Source organism: Eupeodes corollae, chromosome 3 (assembly GCF_945859685.1).
Source record: "Eupeodes corollae chromosome 3, idEupCoro1.1, whole genome shotgun sequence".
NCBI lineage: Eukaryota > Metazoa > Arthropoda > Insecta > Diptera > Syrphidae > Eupeodes > Eupeodes corollae.
The window spans coordinates 107,351,290-107,370,201 of NC_079149.1; the positions used below are offsets into that span (position 1 = coordinate 107,351,290).

Consider the following 18,912-nt stretch of genomic DNA (forward strand, 5'->3'; position numbering starts at 1 on the left):
GAGTCGGAGACAAAACGGACCCCTGTGGGACACCAGCATTTATTTTATGAATGCACCACAGTTCTAGTGGAACTAGTTTTATACATACACCTTCTCAACGTGTCTCATTCTTGCCATGGCGAGGATGCTTAAGTTTGTTTATCGATCTGTAAAGGAATTTTTTCGAGGGTGACACTCGGCAGAGATTCGGGCAAACTAAGAGAGACCCAATCCTATGATGTTGATAGAAGTGACTGCTTCCGACATTGGCTTGGCCCCTCGGTCTCAATTCGAGAGGAGAAGTCGCCAGTGACAAACCACTTTTATCTTTTGAAACTAGTTCCCTATATTAAACCTCTTTTTCCTTATTTGTATTTTAAGAATTGGAAAAAGAGCTTAATAATAATAGTTAGAACATCATTCTGACAGAGGCAGAAGAAAATCTTTTCCTTCTCAAGTTGACGGCATCAGCGAAATTTGTTAGGTTGCTAGTTCTAACCCTCAGCCTCATTGACTTCTTCCAGACGGAGCAAAATATGAAATAGCAAGAGGCCAGTAAGGAGACTGGAAAAAGACAAAACTTGATCGCAGAAGACTTCACAACGCTAGGTTTTTACTTGAGAGAGAGTGCTGTAGAAATAGCGGGCCTCATTTTTACTAGAAATAGAAACCTCTCTCCAAGGAAGAATGTGGCAAGACAGATAAGCTTCGGTGGCAAATTGTAATCACTTCCTCCAAAAATTACGTAATCAGGGGGTCAATCGGTAAAAGGATTATTGTCAAACGATAGCGTTTTGACGATAGTCTGACTTTTTGTAAGACGATAATCGTCAAAGTGATATCGCCAAAATGATAGCGTTTGCACGATAGCTAAATATGTATCGTCTGTCAATGTTTTTCAAATCTAACTAAGCAAATTGAAATACAAATTTTTCGGCGTAATTCAATTTTGTTACAAAATGAAAATGAAAACTCAGAAAAAAAATGAAATGAATACGGTTATAAAGACAATTAAGAAATAAAGCAGATCTGGTTCAACCTATATGTAAGTATTTTTGCTTTTTCTTTCTAACTTTTAAAATAATACATAAACCTTTATAGTTTTGTTCAATGTTTTTCAACCCTTTATAATTTAAATAATATCAGACATAACTTAGATGTTGAAATTATACTTACAAATAAAAAAAAACATTAACAATAACAACAAACACCACAAAATAGTTTATAAGTTTGTTAAAAAGCAATTTGTTGTAAATTTTCACAACTTCCCATAGACAAAAACCAAGTTTAATAACATTTTCAAGTTATCGAACAAGCATTATCTTTCGTTGAGTTCATTTTGACATTTCAGTTATCTCATATTGCAAACCATAGACGAGACAAAGGACAAAATTACGTGAAGCAAATTATTGAACGTATCATTTTAAAAATATTATTCAGTGGTTTGGTTGGGACGTGCCAAATACATCAATATCTTAATCTAAGTGACAGCTGCTCAATAAGTAGGCTATTCAAAATGAAACCTTTTATTGCTAAGCACTATATAATATTAAAATATTGCGTAGTTCCTAATAGCTCCGTCGTGTAAGCTCTGGGGCCCTACTATGTAACTTGATTCTACAATGAAATTGCTCGAATTCGAAAAATTGGTACTATGTATCTATTTGCCTACTTTCAAACGAACCAGAATCGAATAGTTCTAGTAGTGCCAAATATATTCTTATGAACTTTCGAATAAAAGAGGAACTACGTAACTCGAAAGTAGAATTCAAAACAAGGAAAAATCGAAAATAATCACTCTACAACAAATGTATTTGCGAGCGGATTTTTTTTCTGTCAAGGTGTAAGTAAAATGCTGAATATGAGTTCCATCTACCACCCCAATTACATCTGAAATGTGTGATTTTTCCTAAAATAGCATTTGGACTTTCGTTTCTCTTCCTCATTCGTTTCAAAATTCATCATCAGCGGGCACATGACTCTTTCGATTGAAGTCAAAACTTCGGCAAGTATTTTTGACATGGTTTGCTGTGCAATTTCAGCGTTCTTGTCACCACCGATTTGGCTTTAGTAACCTCCTGTTGCCAAACAGGTCAATGCTGCTGATAACTTTACGATAATCGGAACATCATTTTGTCTTCTGCGAGTAGTCATGTCGGTTGATATGGTGTTAAGTAAGAACATAAATCTGTCTTTAGAAAAACGATAGTTCTTAACAAAACCAAAACAAAAGTTTTTTTTTAACCATATACATACATATATACGTACAAACATGGTTTTGTTCTTATCTTATTGGTAGGAGGCAGATAGTCAAAATAGGTGACCTAGAGTCTTATCCGATAAAAGTCCTATCAGGAGTTCCTGAAGGAAGTCATTTGGGTCCACCTTTGTTTGATCTTTTTATAAACGACTTTCCATTAATTTTATCTTTATCTGAAGGTCTTATATTCGCAGACGATATCAAAATATTCAAGGTGATTAACAAAATAAGTGATTGTCTTACATTCCAACAAGACTTATATAACTTTGAAAATTGGTGTAAGCAAAATGATCTGCTTTTAAACATATCAAAGTGTTCTGTTTTAACTTTCTGTCGCAAATTGAATCCAATAATATTCGATTATATCATTGATGGTATGAGGTTACGTAGGGTTAGTGAATTAAAAGATCTAGGTGTAATATTTGATGAAAAACTATCTTTTGAATCCCATGTCAACTATATTGCTTCTAAATCAAACTGTATGCTTGGTTTTCTTAAACGAAATTCTTCCGAATTTAAGGATCCGTATACATTGAAAACTTTATACTGCTCAATTGTTCGTCCATTGCTGGAATATAATTGCATTATTTGGAATCCAGACTCAAAAAAATTGATAGATAGGATAGAGAAAATTCAGAAAAATTTTTTAAGGTACGCATTGAAGGCATTTCCAATGACCGGTAATAGTAACATGAATTATAGGAGTAGATGTTTAATGCTTGGAATGCAAACTCTTGAGTCGAGGCGTAGAATGTTTAGTGTTTTATTTGTTCGTGACATTCTCTGTAATGATATTGATTCTACTGATTTAATTTCTTTAATAAATATCTATGCACCAAGTAGAACTTTGAGAATGAGGCAGCTTATTTTTGAAATACCCCATTCTACAAATTATGGGCAGCGAGAGCCAATATCTCACTGTTGTAAAATATTTAATCATTTTTATGAAAATTTGGATTTGTTCTTAACTAGATATCAGTTCAAGACACTTGTTTTAAATTTAGTTCAAAATTCTTCTTAACTTTATGTTGTTTACTTGTAATTTATTTTGAATAATCCACTTTCAAAAGTTACATATCTATACCGCTAAATTGTTTTTAATTATTATATTATTCAAATCATATTATATTATATTACATTATATTATATTAAAATATTGTATATATTATATTAAGTTATAAAGCAAAATCTGTTGATGTACGATCGTAGATTGAAGTAAATAAATAAATAAATAAATAAATAAATAAATTATCTAACTCAGCTCCATTATGTTGGAATTATCTCTTATCCTTCTACGTTCAATTTGGTCGTACCGTTCTTCATTTCCTTGCAAATTAAACCAAATTCCAACGGTTGTTTGTTTTGTTTTTAAAACTTTCAAACTCCTCGATACTCGTTCGAAAGTACAAAATTTTTTGAGAACAAGTTGGTATAACCGGCGGAAATGAGTTTCGAATAGAATCGACATATATAGTAGGGTCCCTGATAAGAATCCTGTCACATTTAATCAAATATTCTCATAAAGTGCCAAAACAATAGAGGTTTACATGTATGAAAATTTGAATTTCATGGTATGAAACACAAAGGAAAAGAAGACTATATCTTTTTTAACCTGATGTTGTGTTTGTCCTTAATTGCACTTTTTCGGTACAATTAAAGAAGAATAATTACATAATTAAAAACAACTAAGGGGGAATTGGTTAAGAAGATGGTAGTCAAACTAAAGGTACGTATAATTATGAAAAAATTATTAGAATGTTGGTTCTCGAAAACAAATGAACTTAAGCGGGTTAATTACTTAAGCGAAAGGCACTTATGTGTATATAACTTTATGATAAGGTTAAAAAACTGATAGAATGCTAAAATTTAAATACTCTTTCCATGTTTCCATTACCTACTTTACTTCAACAGGTAAAGGTGTGCCTTAATTAATTATAATTGATTGTCATCCTGTCCCAAAAAAAGAAAAAGAAATACCAACAAGTGAATCAGTGCGTATAAAAATAAATTGAGGAAGGTCAATAACATTATATCTACTCTCTTTCTTATTAATGCAACCAAGTCTACTCTGTACTAGACCTGTTGGTTGTGTTTTTGTTTTTATTTTTATTTTGAGGCACACTGACCTACATCAAAAACCAAAACAATAAAATGTAAACATAAACAAAACAAACAAATTATTCAAACGCATGCTTTTTGTATTCCAACAAATTTAAACTTGGCTTACTGTCATCGATAGTGGATTTTGTTTTGTCTACTCTCAATTCCCCTTAAAATTTAACAAGTGGTTTAAATTTTTCTCCTCCGAGTCAACTTGTTGGATTTTATTTCTACGGAAGGTTTTGTGGATTGTAAGTTAAGCGAGTTTTGTTTGTAAGTAGCGTCGAATAGATCTAGAGGAATTTTCATACAAATAATGAATTGGTCAGATAATAATAAATAAGCAAACAATAAGATATTAAAAATTGTTGTTTTTTGCAGATATGATAACACTCGTTCGATTTCATGGCGAAAGATGGCTATCAGATTTAACTCAAGTTAAACTGATATGTGATAAAATAGAAATGAATAGAAGTAATACAATTTAATTTATTACACTTTATAACTATTTAGCTTTTGGGACATTTTTCAATAATTATAGTTCTTCTGTTTTAATGATTTCCAATGCTCATGATGACTGAATACTTTGAATTGTCTGGAGCAGGCAGTTGTTTTGTTTATATTGCTATTTACGTGGTGAATAACTTATGGATCTAAAAACGCTTACAACGAAGAATGAGTAAGACTAGACTTAAGAAAATAATTATGTACTATGGACTGTACTCATGCACATGTATATTTTTGGCCATAAACAATGGGAATTGGTTTAAATAAGTGACCAAAAAATAAGAAGAACATTGTGCAAATTCGTTATCGTTCTAATTATTATTTTGTTTATTAACAACCAATTCAAGTTACAAGCTTATATAAAATTGAAAAGCCTAGTGGGGTCATGACCCACCCTGGGAGATAATTTGTTTGCTTTTTCGTAGGAATTCCCTTCTATTCAAAACTAATCGTATTGCGTTAATGGATATGACCCCCATTATATTTGCCTTTGAATTCCTTAAACTAGCCTTCAATTTTATTATTACATTTTTTTGAAACACTGCGATATATACGAACTATATAGCAAGTTTTGCATTAGTAAACAATTTCAAACTAGAATTTTTAATCAAATATGACATTACGTCGTTAGCGAAGTCGAAAAAAGTGGGTACCTCGATTCCTTCCGTCTGTCTGTCTTTCCTTGCCCCTAGAGTCCAAACAATTGTGTTTATTGAAATTAAGATTTTCAGCTGATTAGTTTAAAGAGTTTTTATCATTTTATTAATACAAAAAAATAACAGCAGTCCCTACACACATTTTTTGGTTCAAACATGTGATTTTTCTAAAACTTTTTCAAAATTTTGTGTTCTTAATTTGGCTTCTTTCTACAAGAAAAACACATTTTAATATTGCTCCAGAAGGGTACCCCTCAAAAAAATCTTTATTTTGTTTTTAAGTTTTCTCAAGAACTAATGGAATGATTTCAAAACTCTTCTCTTTTTGTGGAAGTTCTTGTCAATGATCAAATTGATGATGATTTTTTATGATCAAAAATGTATTTTTTTTTTATTTTTAATAAAATACTAATTTTGTTTACAAAACTCGATATCTCAGAAAGGAGACAACATTTTTTTAACGAAATTTAAATGTAAAATGTTTATATATTTATTTATTTTAGGCAATATTTTTAAACAGACTTTTTGGAAGAAATTATCAAGATCTTGCGACCCAGTCGTGAATTTCATTTCTTTCAAAATTGGTTTTCTGTTGAATACAAAAGATTTTAAAAAATTAAATAAATCTACTTTTGAAGTGAATCTATGGATACTCTAGAACTGAGATTCAAACATGAATTTCAATAATACAAATGTTCCAAAAAATCAAGTGACATTTTTGTTAAATTATTGGCTAACTAAAAACAAAATAAACGTTTCATATCCATTGAAATAAAAGCTTTGAAACGTTTAATTTGTGAGTGCTACAAAACTTTTCTTCCCAACTTATTTGTTTACTTACTTTAATTTGTTTTAATTTAATTTTTTTTAGATGAATAATGTTCTTAAATACAACTATCTTCAAATTTATAAGTTTTGTTGACGCCTTTATAAGATCCAAACACGAGTAAGCAGATTGATAACGATATTACTACGAGACTACCGGAAATTGAGTTTGAGGCGTCAAAAAACGCCCGACATTTTTACATATCAGATCCTCTCTCATTTTCTGGATTTTTAAATTTTTGCAGAGTTTTTCGCATTAGTAGAAATGAAAACAAGTGTGTTTTGTTTTTGGAAAAAAGCAATCGTTTCAAAACAATTTCCTACATTTCTGCGCGAAATGCACCAAAAACCCTCTTAGCTATTGTATTTTAGCTCTTAAATATGGCATATTTAGACCATAACTTGCTGGACAACAGTGTTCTAAATAATTTGATAACTAAAGTTGTCATTTTAGCAATTATTAAATTTTGTTAGCATCCTTTACAAAACATTAGAGATCATTTTTAAGCGGTGAGTAAAAACCTATCTAAGTGTGTGACCATACCCCCCGCCCCCTTTGATAAAAAGTCTGGATCCGCCCTTGGCTACAAAGAGAATATGCTCTCTTTTTGCCTGGGAATTTATGTTTTAATTTTTGCTGTTTTGAGAAATTAAGTGAAATTATTTACATTTGCTGGGCTGAGATTCTTGAGGATGTTATTTATGACATTGTTTATGATATTTATATTATTTATTATTATTGGCTGTGAGAACGGACACAGTTCAAAACATGTTGTAGATCGATGTGGGTGTTGCATGTGGAGCAGGTTGGGGGATGGTTTTTGTTGAAGAGTTGTTGGTGGGAAGCAGAGGTTTGTCTAAGTCAGTTATACATAATTTTATTTTGAACAGTTTTTAGAGTAAATCGGCATAAATTGTAAGGGGTTTATATTCTTATAGTGATGATCAGGGATAGGATTTTACTAACTTTGCCCTTTTTTTTGCCTTCGCCACTGTAGCCTATATTTCTTTTTTATTAAATATTGTTAAGAAATATCTAATAATTGGTTTAGCATTAAAAGAAATGCAAACATTTCTCATTCCCTTGAATTAAAAAATTTTGAACAGTTTCAAGCACACAAAAATGATGGAAAATGTTCGTTCGAATTTATACATATACTCGTATTAATCTTTATCTGCGCAAAAATGCTTGGTACTTCTTCCTCGCCTGCGTTAAATACATTCCTGCTGGCGTACATTAAAGTCAATTTTGGGTTTTTAGTCGATCCAAAAAAATATATTTTCAAAGACCTATAGACAGGTGTATTTGAGTGTAATTAATCTAACAATATTCTCATCAAGGAACGTGAATTGGCTAAGTGATGCCTGTTTTAAAAGACATTGAAGAAAATAAAAACCAAAAGGGCTCATTGCAGAGGAAGTCTTGGAGTTTACTGCCATTTTCAATGGAAACACAGACTTAAAAACGATTGAGCAGATAAATATTGTAATAAACGGCGGTTTCGATTCCAATCTTTCAGGAAACTTTGAATATTGAATAATGTTGGAAGTTTAAGATGGGCTCCATTCGTTTCAGCTGAAGTTGAGAGATCATTTAACTCCTTCAAAGCCTTTCTAAGGGACAACCGAAGAAGGTTGCTATCTGAGAACTTTAAAAAAAAACCTTGTACTATAGTCAAATGTTTTTTATATAAGTGGGGGCTTTGTGATGGCCAATGTAGTATATTTACACCGACTTCTTTTAGAACATTAATTATCATCTTGGCTTTGTGACAAGGTGCGTTGTATTGCTCAAAATGAACGACTGTCCAATCAATTTATCACCAGAACTAAAAGTGTGGTTATTTAAAACATTCAAATATTGTTTTTTGTTTATCATTCCATCGATTGCTACCAAGTCTCCGGTGCGATTAAAGCAAACACATCCCCAAAACATGACGGCACTTACACACATATGCTACTTTGCTTAGCATTTTCCTAGGGATTCTACGAACAGTTTTCCTTTTTGACAGTCCACAATAGTTTTTCCCACAATAATGAAAATTTGTGAACAAATTCTTTGGCAAACTGCAGGCGTTTAAGATTTTTTTTTTTGAATATTTGGGCTCTGTATTTGCTGCAGATTTTGGGGTGTTCAGCACTCTTTCTTTAAACTTTTTGACTATTAAATGGTCCTCTTTCTTTCAAGTCTTGGGAGGTCGCCCTGAACGTGGAATATTTTCTTTTTGTTCCTTATTTATTTGGTAATAAACGGTTTGACGAGGAACTTCATATAGTTTGCTTAATTTTTCCAACTAAATACCCGCATAATACTTGGTCACCATCTCAATTCTTAAATCTTGGCTAAAATCCGACGTTTTACCCATTATTATCAACTAATTTTTTGTAAATGTCGTCCAAGTTAATAAATTTGATTAAAAAGAGACAATATAAATAGGAAATCTCAACTCTGAAAGCATGCGACACTAAAGAAACTGCTAATATTACTATGTCAAAATACTTTTTCCAGTTAGTTATGGGTCAGTCTATTCATTAAAGGGGTCGCAAAAAGAATGCATGAGAAAAATAGAATATTTCTGGATTTTACTATTGCCTAGGTGCCTTGTTTTTGGTGTTGAGTAGCAAAAGATTCCCGTTACATTTCTCAGTTTACCATATCAAGTGGTCTAGCATTACAAAAAGTTTTATCCAAATACTTTTTCCGACCATTGTAGATGACCAAAATGCCCATTCACCTTTTATGTTTGAATATAAAGGACTCGAACGAAAAAATGTGTATGACCAACATTTAAGATCGTTTGGATTAAGCTTAACGCTGCCGGCACTCGCTCAAGTTTCAAAAACCTATATTTCTCCGTTTTTCGAAGACAACTAGACGTAGCTATCAAAGAGCAGTCTTATATGTCATAATTTATGTATTAAATAAAATGTAGTACTTTCTTCAATAAATAATAAATTGCAGTCCTTTTGAGAACTAGGGCCTAGTGACTGACAACTCTCAACCATTCCTGTGTGCTTGTACTGTTGTCAGAGATGGAAGGGACCTACAGTTTTAAGCCGTATCCGAACGGCAAATTTGAGAAAGCACTTTTCATGACATGAATTACTCTTGGAGAATTTGTCAATTCCTCGCAAGATGTAGCACATGTGGCAGGGGTCGAACCCAAGACCTCTCGCATGACAATCCAACGCACTAACCATCACGCCACGGGTACTACAATTTCTTGAATACTCATTCAAAATATTAAAAACTTAATTAATTTGAAAAAGAAAATTCGTGAGAAATTGATAGATTGTCAGTATTGGGCTTAAATGAAGCTCGAGTTCTCCTTTTGATGAATTTAAACAATCTTAAACATTGCAATTTCAGAAGAAAATTCTTCCATCTGTATTAGAAAGATAGATTTTTAGATAGATTTATTCTTAATTTTCCAAATTTAAGTTTACAAGAAAGTATTATTCTTTAATTCTAAGACATGACTATAAAAGTCGTCTGCCGGAAATGTACATAATAAAGAATTGTAAGAGGTATGTTAAAAATTGCCTTCAATTATAGTTCTTCTATATTTCGATGCTTGTTGACAATAGTTGTGCAATTTTTTCCAGTCAGCGCCATTTAAAATCATTTTCATTTCCTGAACTCCTTTAAGACAAGACAACACGCATATTACAAATAGTGCAGAAAGTTTGAAAATCTTTTCTATTGGGTATAAAGTTAAGGTCCATAATTTCTTATCTGGCCTTTAAAACAGTAGACATTGTGTGAGTAGAATATTTTTCACTAAAATAGTTGTTTTCAAAGATTATGGTTTAAGCTGGCATATATTTCGCGATGAGTTGTTATTGCTTTTCAATGCTTTTCGCTCGAATTTTTTCATCCACCGCATTAATTAATTTATCGAAATCTTATTATGGATATTATCCATAGTATTCCTTAAAGTCTGCCCATCGAACTCAGCGAGTGTCTTCCAATGTTCATAAAACAATATTCTCTTCTTTATCACGTAACTTGCAATTCGTTTGATCAACCATTCTCTGTCCACTACCATAGTTTTCGCAATGAAGTTGAAGTAGCAATGTTTCCATGAATAGTGGTGAGATTCCTGTTTCAACAAATAGGATACAGTTTGGTGAAGATTGTGGAAGCTTAAAAATTCGCTTTAAGAAAAATCTGAGCAGTTTTTCTACTGTATCGTATAATTTGTATCCCCACACTTGAGCTCCATATAGCATTATTGATTTGGAAACTGCCTGGAATAACTGGTATTTGATTCTCATCGATATATGTTTATCTTCAACACAGTTTTTCCTTGCGGCACTTATAGCTGATTTAGATGAAGATAGCTTCTCCTGAAAGTGTTGTTCCATGTTCATGTTGCAGTAGATATTCATTCCCAGGTAGGTAGGTAGAAATGGCGATCTCAAGTCAACCTAGCCTGAGATCCAATTAGCGCTGTAGTGCTCCGTTTTAATACCAAAAACTCGTTTGACCTGTGATTGAAAGGGACAGATTTATAGAGAAGCTTCATAGCGATTATGTTAGAGCCATTTTGTCGCGTTGAGAAAAAAGATTAGTTCTCTAATCTTTGCCTCAAATAGCTCATCAAGTTCGTGAAAGAATGCTTTACCAAAGTATTTCGTTCTAGTGTTTGCCAAAGCAGGACATTTGCAGAGGAAATGGATTATCGTTTCACTTTCTCTTTACTCAACTTCTCCGCATGAACTCCTATTGGCCAATGTCCGGTACAAACCGCAACAATCCTGGCTATGTCTTGCCTTGGCCTGCACAGAAGATCGTTTGTATGGGTTTTATTATAGGTAGATATTTTATAATGCAGTTGGGTAAATTGCTCCACCTTCGGTTTGATTCAGTTTGGTAGATAGAAAAGATTTTACCCTTCATAGCGCCAAGAGAAATGTTAACCATTTCCGCAAGTGAGCTATGAAGGGCCGATCCTTGCCTGGCTAGCTTGTCAGCCCGTTCATTTCCCACGATACCACTATGGCCCGGAACCCAGATCAGGGTAACACCGAGGTTAATATTCAGGCTCGCAAGCTCATCGCGACATTGCTGGACCAATTTAGATGAGGATGTGGCCGAGTTAATGGCTTTGACAGCTGCCTGACTGTCTGTAAAGATAGCCGCATTTCGGTTTTGGTTTGGGCTTTGTTAAAGTATCTTACATGCCTCCCTTATTGCCAGCAGTTCAGCATGAAAAACACTAGCAAAGTCCGGAAGCCTAAAGGATTTAGCTACATTTAGGGACTCAGAAAAGATCCCAGACCCAACTCCGCACTCCATCTTTGAGCCGTCAGTTAAGATGGTTGTTTCGAAACCTATCGACACGATGTCATCCTCCCAATCTTCTCTGGATGAGAAAATAACCTTAAAACATTTACTAAGGCTCAAAGTAGGAGTTCAGTAGTCAGTGTCTACCGAGATAATATCTAAGGGAATAAACTTCGTCGTGTAGCTGTGACCATAAGGTTTTGACAACCAGCTGTTTGATTCCTTCAGCCTAAAGCCTAGTACATACTTCCTCGTGAAGTGAACGTTCGCCAGTGGAGAAAGTGAACTTTTGACATTGCTCACTGGTACACACTTGTGAGTACACGTTGTGAACATCGTCAACTTCATCAGTTGAATCTTCAAATAGGTATTCTATTTCATATGACACCATTTTAACTTTTTTTTAGAACAACGCGCAAGCAGCCACAAACTTTAAAATGCGGAAACCAAATGTCAAAGCTTCACCAACAGTTCCCGTACATTTTGCACGTGAATTGCCCGTGAACGAAAACTCTCCACTTTGTTCTCCACTCAGCTTGACGAGCAAGTTTACGGGTGAACCAAAAACTGAAATTTGTATGGGTTCACGAGATGGTTCACAAGTATGTACTAGGCTTAATAGCGCAGCAGGAAACTATGTATTTAATCGTTGGCGTCCGTTAGGCAAGTACGCATGGCCCCTGTGGTGCCCACGCAAGCTGTTCTCTGAACCTTCTTTAGCTTATCAATTCCCAAGTATTTATATGACTTTACTGATTCTAATTCCTGTCCATCAAAAAACCACTTCTCATTCCTAGCGTAGCACCCACCTCCTTTTCTAAACACCATCGTTTTGGATTTATTTATGTTTACATTCAGCCTCCATTCATCACAGTATTTTTTCAGCTGATTAATCATTCGCTGTAAACGTAAACTGCATACATTAAAACTTTAATAAGGATTCCCCCAATTCTTACACTGCCAAATAAATAATCGGAAAAGCCACCTATAAACATTATGAATGCTTGCGGACTTAAATTACATCCTTGTTTCACACCTGTAACCGTTTCAAAAAAATTTGACAGTTGGCTACCGTCCCAAACAGCAGAAGTCGTTTGTTCATACAATTTTTCAATCAAGTTGCCAAATTTTCGTGATAGACCTATTTTGTACAATTTATAAAAAAGTGCTCTTCTGTCCACTTTATCAAATGCAGCTTTTTGGTCTTCAAAAAACTCATAGACCTTTCTCTTTTCTCTAATAAATGTCTGCCCTGTCGTATTCAGAATGAAGATTTGATCTATGGTCGAGTAGTTCTCACGGAATCCTGCCTGGAATTCGCTTAAGCATCTGTTTTGTGAAGTCAAACTCTTAAAACAATTTTCCATAACCCCCATTATTATTTTTAGCGATTGGAAAGATTACGGTCTGCTGGAAGCTCATAGCGACGTCTCCAGTTTCAAATATTCGATTTAGTTCTTTGGTAAAAATTTCTAATAAATCATCATTGGCATATTTGAAAAATTCAATAGGAATGCCGTCAGTTCCTGTTGCTTTGCGATCTTTACTTTTTACTAACCATCTGTATTGATTTAAGAGGTAGAACTGGTTATAAAAATACCTATTTTTCTTGATAAGCTATCTCTTGCAATAAGGAAGATTCTCGCATTTAAAAGACATTTATTAACAATTACATGTAACAATAACAATATTTATTACGAGAAATCCAGAAAGCCAGAGATCCAAACTGAATTCGACATTAATTTGTTTATGCGCTGTTCTTATCAATGAATGACTGGACTATAATCCCAAGAACAAACTATTTTATCAGTCCAACAGACACTGGCAGTGACTGAACACACAGTACAAAGAAATAAATTGTATTTTGATTACTCATAAATTGATGAGAATTCAATATAACTTATTTGCTTGCTTCTATGCCATTAGGAACTGGTTTACCTAACTACACCACAGAAAGTAGAAAGAAACCATTAAAATGCTTCATAAAATATTTCTAATTAGATTAAAATTGCAACAAAATAGGTATTAATATTATTTTTTTATCATAATTATATGAAACTGCGCAGAAAGAAGCTTCCTATCTATAAAAATGTACCTAACGTTCGAAGAGATATCGATTTTTCTTACCATAAGCTTATCCAATTTGAGTTTATCAAATGGGTCCTGTGGGAATCCCACATCAGGACCCACGGTGCTGCTATTTAAATACTCTTCCATTTTGATTTATTTTAAAGAATAAATCAAAATTCTTATTTCACTACAACTATTTATCCGATTAAATCGTCTTTTTCTTATTAAGATTACTTTTTTATGAAACAAAGAAAATTCAGTAGAAAACATTTGGGCAGGGCCATTTTTATACACTAAAACTACGACACACCACAGAGAGACAAACAAGATTTTTTTTTTGTTGATTTTTTGCACAATATTATTTATTTTTTCATTGGTTTTTTATGATTAATCAATTATTTGATTATAATAAACGATTTTTTACACAATTTTTAATAAGAAAACACTAAATAATTGAAATAAACTAGATTAAAAAATGCAATTGTGATTTTTCACTCGCGCACTCAGCCGACATTTTGAGAAAATTTATGACAGTTCATGTTGTGGATGTTATGTGGATGGTATTTTTTGACAAGAAGTGTTAGAGCTGTCAAAAATAAGGGGAGTGCTGTCAAAAAAAGCGGAGAAAAATACCAAGGAAGAGGAGATGACTGTCAAAACAGGGGGAGAAGTAGGAGAAATTTGCATGTTTTCGATGACATTTAGTCAGCTGATAGCTGTAGTCAGGGCTGTCACAACGGAGTGTATTTTTAGAGAGTCCACTTTATATTGGTTCAAGTTGAATGTTTTAATTGTTTGGTACTTTTTGTAAATGTATGCATGATTAGTTCTTTGGAAGATATTTTTTTTTTAAATATAAAATAAAAGACACTCTTTGAAATAATTGGTATTATTGTGATTCCATTTGTATTATTTTGAAAATTACAAGCTATTTATGTTAAATAATGTATAAAATTTCCTTTTGAAAATTTGGATTTCATTTGGAAAAGTAGTTTCTTATAATTGTATTGTTGTTCGTAAAAATAGTGCATTCAAATTTAATTCAAATTTGTTTTTATTTGCTAACAAATTTGAATAAGAATTGCGTATTAAAAATGTTTGAAAAACACATTCAAATTCAAATTAATTTAAGAAAATCAAAAACCATCTTCAAATAGTTGAGAAGCCATCTTTGACGATGACTTTAACATAATTGAAGATCCGAAGGAAAAAGTGGAGGCAGTGGGAACTGCTTTCGAGCAAGTGTACAAGAAGAATGCCAGCATTCGCCCCCACCCATGGCCTGGAAAACAGAGCTCTACTTAATCACTTTTTTCTTCGAAATGATATTACAAAATGGCGATCTGAGAACCGCGGTTTCAAGCTGTTCAATGATGATTCGTTGGCAAATGACACAATCGTCGAGCAAACGGGACCAAGCCCCTTTTTGGTGACGAAGGTTGAGCTTCAGCTCATCTTCAACTCAATAAAAAACAAAAAGTCAGCAGGTGTCGATGGTATATCCAACGTTGCACTAAGACATTTACCGATGGAGCCAATGACATTTATACCACACTCTTCAATAATTCACTGAATAATGCATATTATCCATTGCATTGGAAGACCGCTGTGGTTCATCCTCTCCCGAAAAGGACAACTCTAACCCGTCAAATCTTCGGTCGATAAGTCTTCTTCAGAGCATCAGCAAAGTTTTCGAAAAAATCATTAATGGGGCTCTGACTAAGTGGGCTGCGGACAACAAAATAATTCCGGATAAACAGTTCGGATTCAAGGCGGGTCATGACACAATTCATGCTGCGTCTAAACAGCACAGGTGCTGTGCTGGTTGATTTGGAAAAAACCTTTGACACCGTATGGTTAGAAGGTCCTTATCTAAAACTGAGCAGGCTTGGCATAAGCAAGCTATTGTTGTATATACTTCATTATATGCTTAACGGTAGAAAGTTTGTTGTCAAAGTGGCAATGTGACTTCTACCATAACATTTTTAATTAACAATGGTCTTCAACAGGGAGCGGTGAATTAGCCGATTTTACAAAGGCAATTGCGTACGCCGACCATCTTATTGCATTCAGAACGGCCCGAATGGTTGAGATTATTAGAATTCTCTTGCAGCTTAAAAATAAACGTCTAGAAGTCGGAGACAATTCTGTTCCGGACTCCATTGGCTAGGGCCACGAGTGATACGTAAAAGAATTGGCGCAAGATGGTCATCGTTGATCTTCACGGGCAGCGATTAGCGAGCAAAAGTATAGTGAAGTACCTCGGTATCTGGTCAGATCAATATTTATATTTTGACAGACATATAAATGCTGCTCTGACCAGAACCAGAGGAGCCTTCGCTCTGACGAAACGGCTATTTAACAGCAGTCAGCTTGACCCCAGAGTGAAGGTAATTTGCTACATGGCCCTCATACGGCCGATGATCGTTTATGATTGTCCTGTGTGGTTTAACGTTGCCCCTTCCCAGATGGAGAAGTTTCGGGCGTTCGAGCGGCAGTGTTTACGACGCTATACCGACTTATATCGTACAGCCGAATCTTCTCACGTTCCAACGAGGTCCTATACAACGTGGCTCCAATCAACAAAAAGGACTATTTCGTGATAAAACTCGTTCGAGGTCACATTGCAAGAGATATGTCTTCGACCAATAATTTAATTTTCGCGGCGTTCTATTCGAACGACGAGTATTTTGAAAGTGCACGCTTGAGCGGCTTCATTCCATCAGAGGATAGATAGATAGATAGATGCGGTCTGATACAGGATAGATTTGCAGTTCCGCTAATGTACTACGTCAGACGACGAACCGTGGATAGGCGACTCCTGTACAATCGGAGCAGAGCTCCTTCTGTTCAGTAGGTCTGTGTCCGAACGGGACCGAACTGATAGGGTGAAGCAGGAGAACCAGTTTTGGTGGCTTCAATCGGAACTTGATATTGGGTAGTCGGGATGGGGTATTAAGCCTTGGCCGGCTTACATACTTGTTTTATAGTTTTAGGGTTTAGTTTTAAGTAGAATATGCCTGGTGGCAAAAAAAAAATACAAAAAAAAAATAAAAAAAAAACATGGAATATAAAAAAAAAAAAAACAAAATTAAAAAAGACAATACAATAAAAACAAAAAACGTTAGATTTACTGCTGTGGTTATTCTAGTTTTAAGTAGTTTATAGGTAGAATAGGTAGTTTAAGTTAGCTTTAAGTTTTGTATTAAGGACTTTATTTTAAGTAGTTTTTAACAAAAAATAAAAAAGGATCTTGATATTAGTTTTTTTTCAAAATTTTCTAAAATAGATCTTAAGGCTGAAAGGCATTAGTAGTTAGTCTTATAGTTTAACTTAGAGTGTCCGTATGGGACCATTAAGTTAGTTGTAAGTTATGGATAATTAGGCTAGTTTTATGAATTTTTGTCTAGCTTTAAGATAGGTTTAAGAATGAATTAATAAAAATGAATTAAAAAAAAAGTGCTTTGGACTGTCATGCAAGGGGTCTTGGGTTCAATCGCTGCCTGTGCCACCTAACATTTTTCACGGGTACTGCCTCTTGCGAGGAATAGACAAATCCTCCAAGAGTAATTCTTGGCATCAAAAAGTGCTTTTTCAAATTAGCCTTTTGGATTCGGCATATAAACTGTAGGTCCCTTCCATCTCTGACAACATTAAACATTACTCGCACACAGGAATGGTTGAGAGTTGTAAGACACTAGGGACTAGGCCCTGGTTCTGTCCTCCGAAAAAAAAGCTCACGAAAATTGATATTGCACAAAATTCCACAAGAAATACACTAGAAACTATGGCTGTGTTCCTTGGGGCCGATAAAAAAGAATTTGATGGATGGAAAAAAGTATGCGCATGATATTTATTTAAAATAAAATGTATAATACTGTTTTTCAATAATGGTTTCGGCATATTAAATGGAAATAAAAAATATATATTTAAAAAGAGGGAGGGGACTTTATTCGACGGTTTCCATTTTAAAATCGGTCCATCTTATTTGATTTTTTAATAACGCTAACCAGGGACAAACGCAGGTAGGTTAGGAATATGTGCAGTAATCAAATATTCATTATTGTTCAAAAGACTAAAAAGAACAATGGTATAAAATTCAATTCCAACTCAAATTCTCAAACTATGTTAAACGAAAAAGTGTGCCCAAAACACAAACGCGGTAAATCAGAACAATAAATGTCTGTTTTTTTTCTGGTAAAGAAATAAAAATATTTGTCTTGTTTTCATTCATACTAACAATTAAAATATTTAGTATTTTTATTTTCCAACATTGTGGTAGAAGATGAAGGGTTTTTAACTTTTTGTATGAAACTAACTATTATTATTAACACAGAGGTGCTCTTTTTCGCCATGTTTATCATGGCTAAAAATGAAAAATTGAAAACAAAAATTGACCTTGTAATTTTGAAACGACCTCACGGCCACTTACGTCACATTTAAATATCAAAACACCGAAAATTGTTCATTTATGTTACTTTTAACTGTCAATTAAAAAAAAAACTATCATACGAGTAATATGATAAAACTGGGATAAATATTATTCTATGTCCGTTTCCTGGCTCTAAGCTAACTACCCATCATTTTTTAAGTCATATCGGTAAAGCCATTCTTGAGTTATAAATAGTGTAACTTACACGACTTTCTTTTGTATACAAATATAGAAGAAGAAGATATGTAAACTTTTCACTGTCGCAAATTTTCATTGGTTGCTTTAAACGACCTGTCAAAAAAATCCAATGCTTGTTTTCAATGAAGAAAGCCAATTGGCAGGTTCAGACGACATAAGATACTTGAAAGTTAGGAAAGGTTCTGGTATCTGATTGGCAGCTGCCAAAAAATTACCTTCCAATTAGGGCAATTTTAATGGAAAGTTGACTGGAAAGTAAGTCAAGAAAAATCTAACTATTAAGTCAATTCAACTTCTATCAAAATGACAGTTAATAATGTTTTTTTTTCATTCAACTGAACTTTATTACTCTGATTTATTTATTTTCTGCACAACTTAAAGTAGAGGTTTGTGAAGCAAAGTTCTGAATTTCAAATACATTTTTTTTTTTTTGACAGGAGGAAATTTTCAAAAGACACTTGGCACTATTCGACACCAAGTAGTGTGGGACTCTTAACCACTAAAACCACCTCTTCATCAGGACCAATCTTGAAGGATCGACTTCCAAATTTTTCTTTCTTAATTTTGTACAATCACTTTGGGAGAAGTTTAAACT

General features: G+C 33.7%; 1 protein-coding gene across 7 annotated transcripts in view; it reads right to left on the reverse strand.

Moving 5' to 3' along the window:
* LOC129948861 (bridge-like lipid transfer protein family member 1) overlaps window positions 1-14,198 on the reverse strand; it is a 58,112-nt gene extending 43,914 nt beyond the window's left edge. For all 7 annotated transcript variants that reach the window (XM_056059987.1, XM_056059985.1, XM_056059986.1 and 4 more), the window contains exon 1: window positions 13,745-14,198. In XM_056059987.1, the coding sequence (XP_055915962.1) occupies window positions 13,745-13,834 (90 nt within the window). In that variant the 5' untranslated portion in view covers window positions 13,835-14,198. The remainder of the gene's footprint in view (window positions 1-13,744) is intronic.
* Between the last annotated feature and the right edge of the window lie 4,714 nt (window positions 14,199-18,912).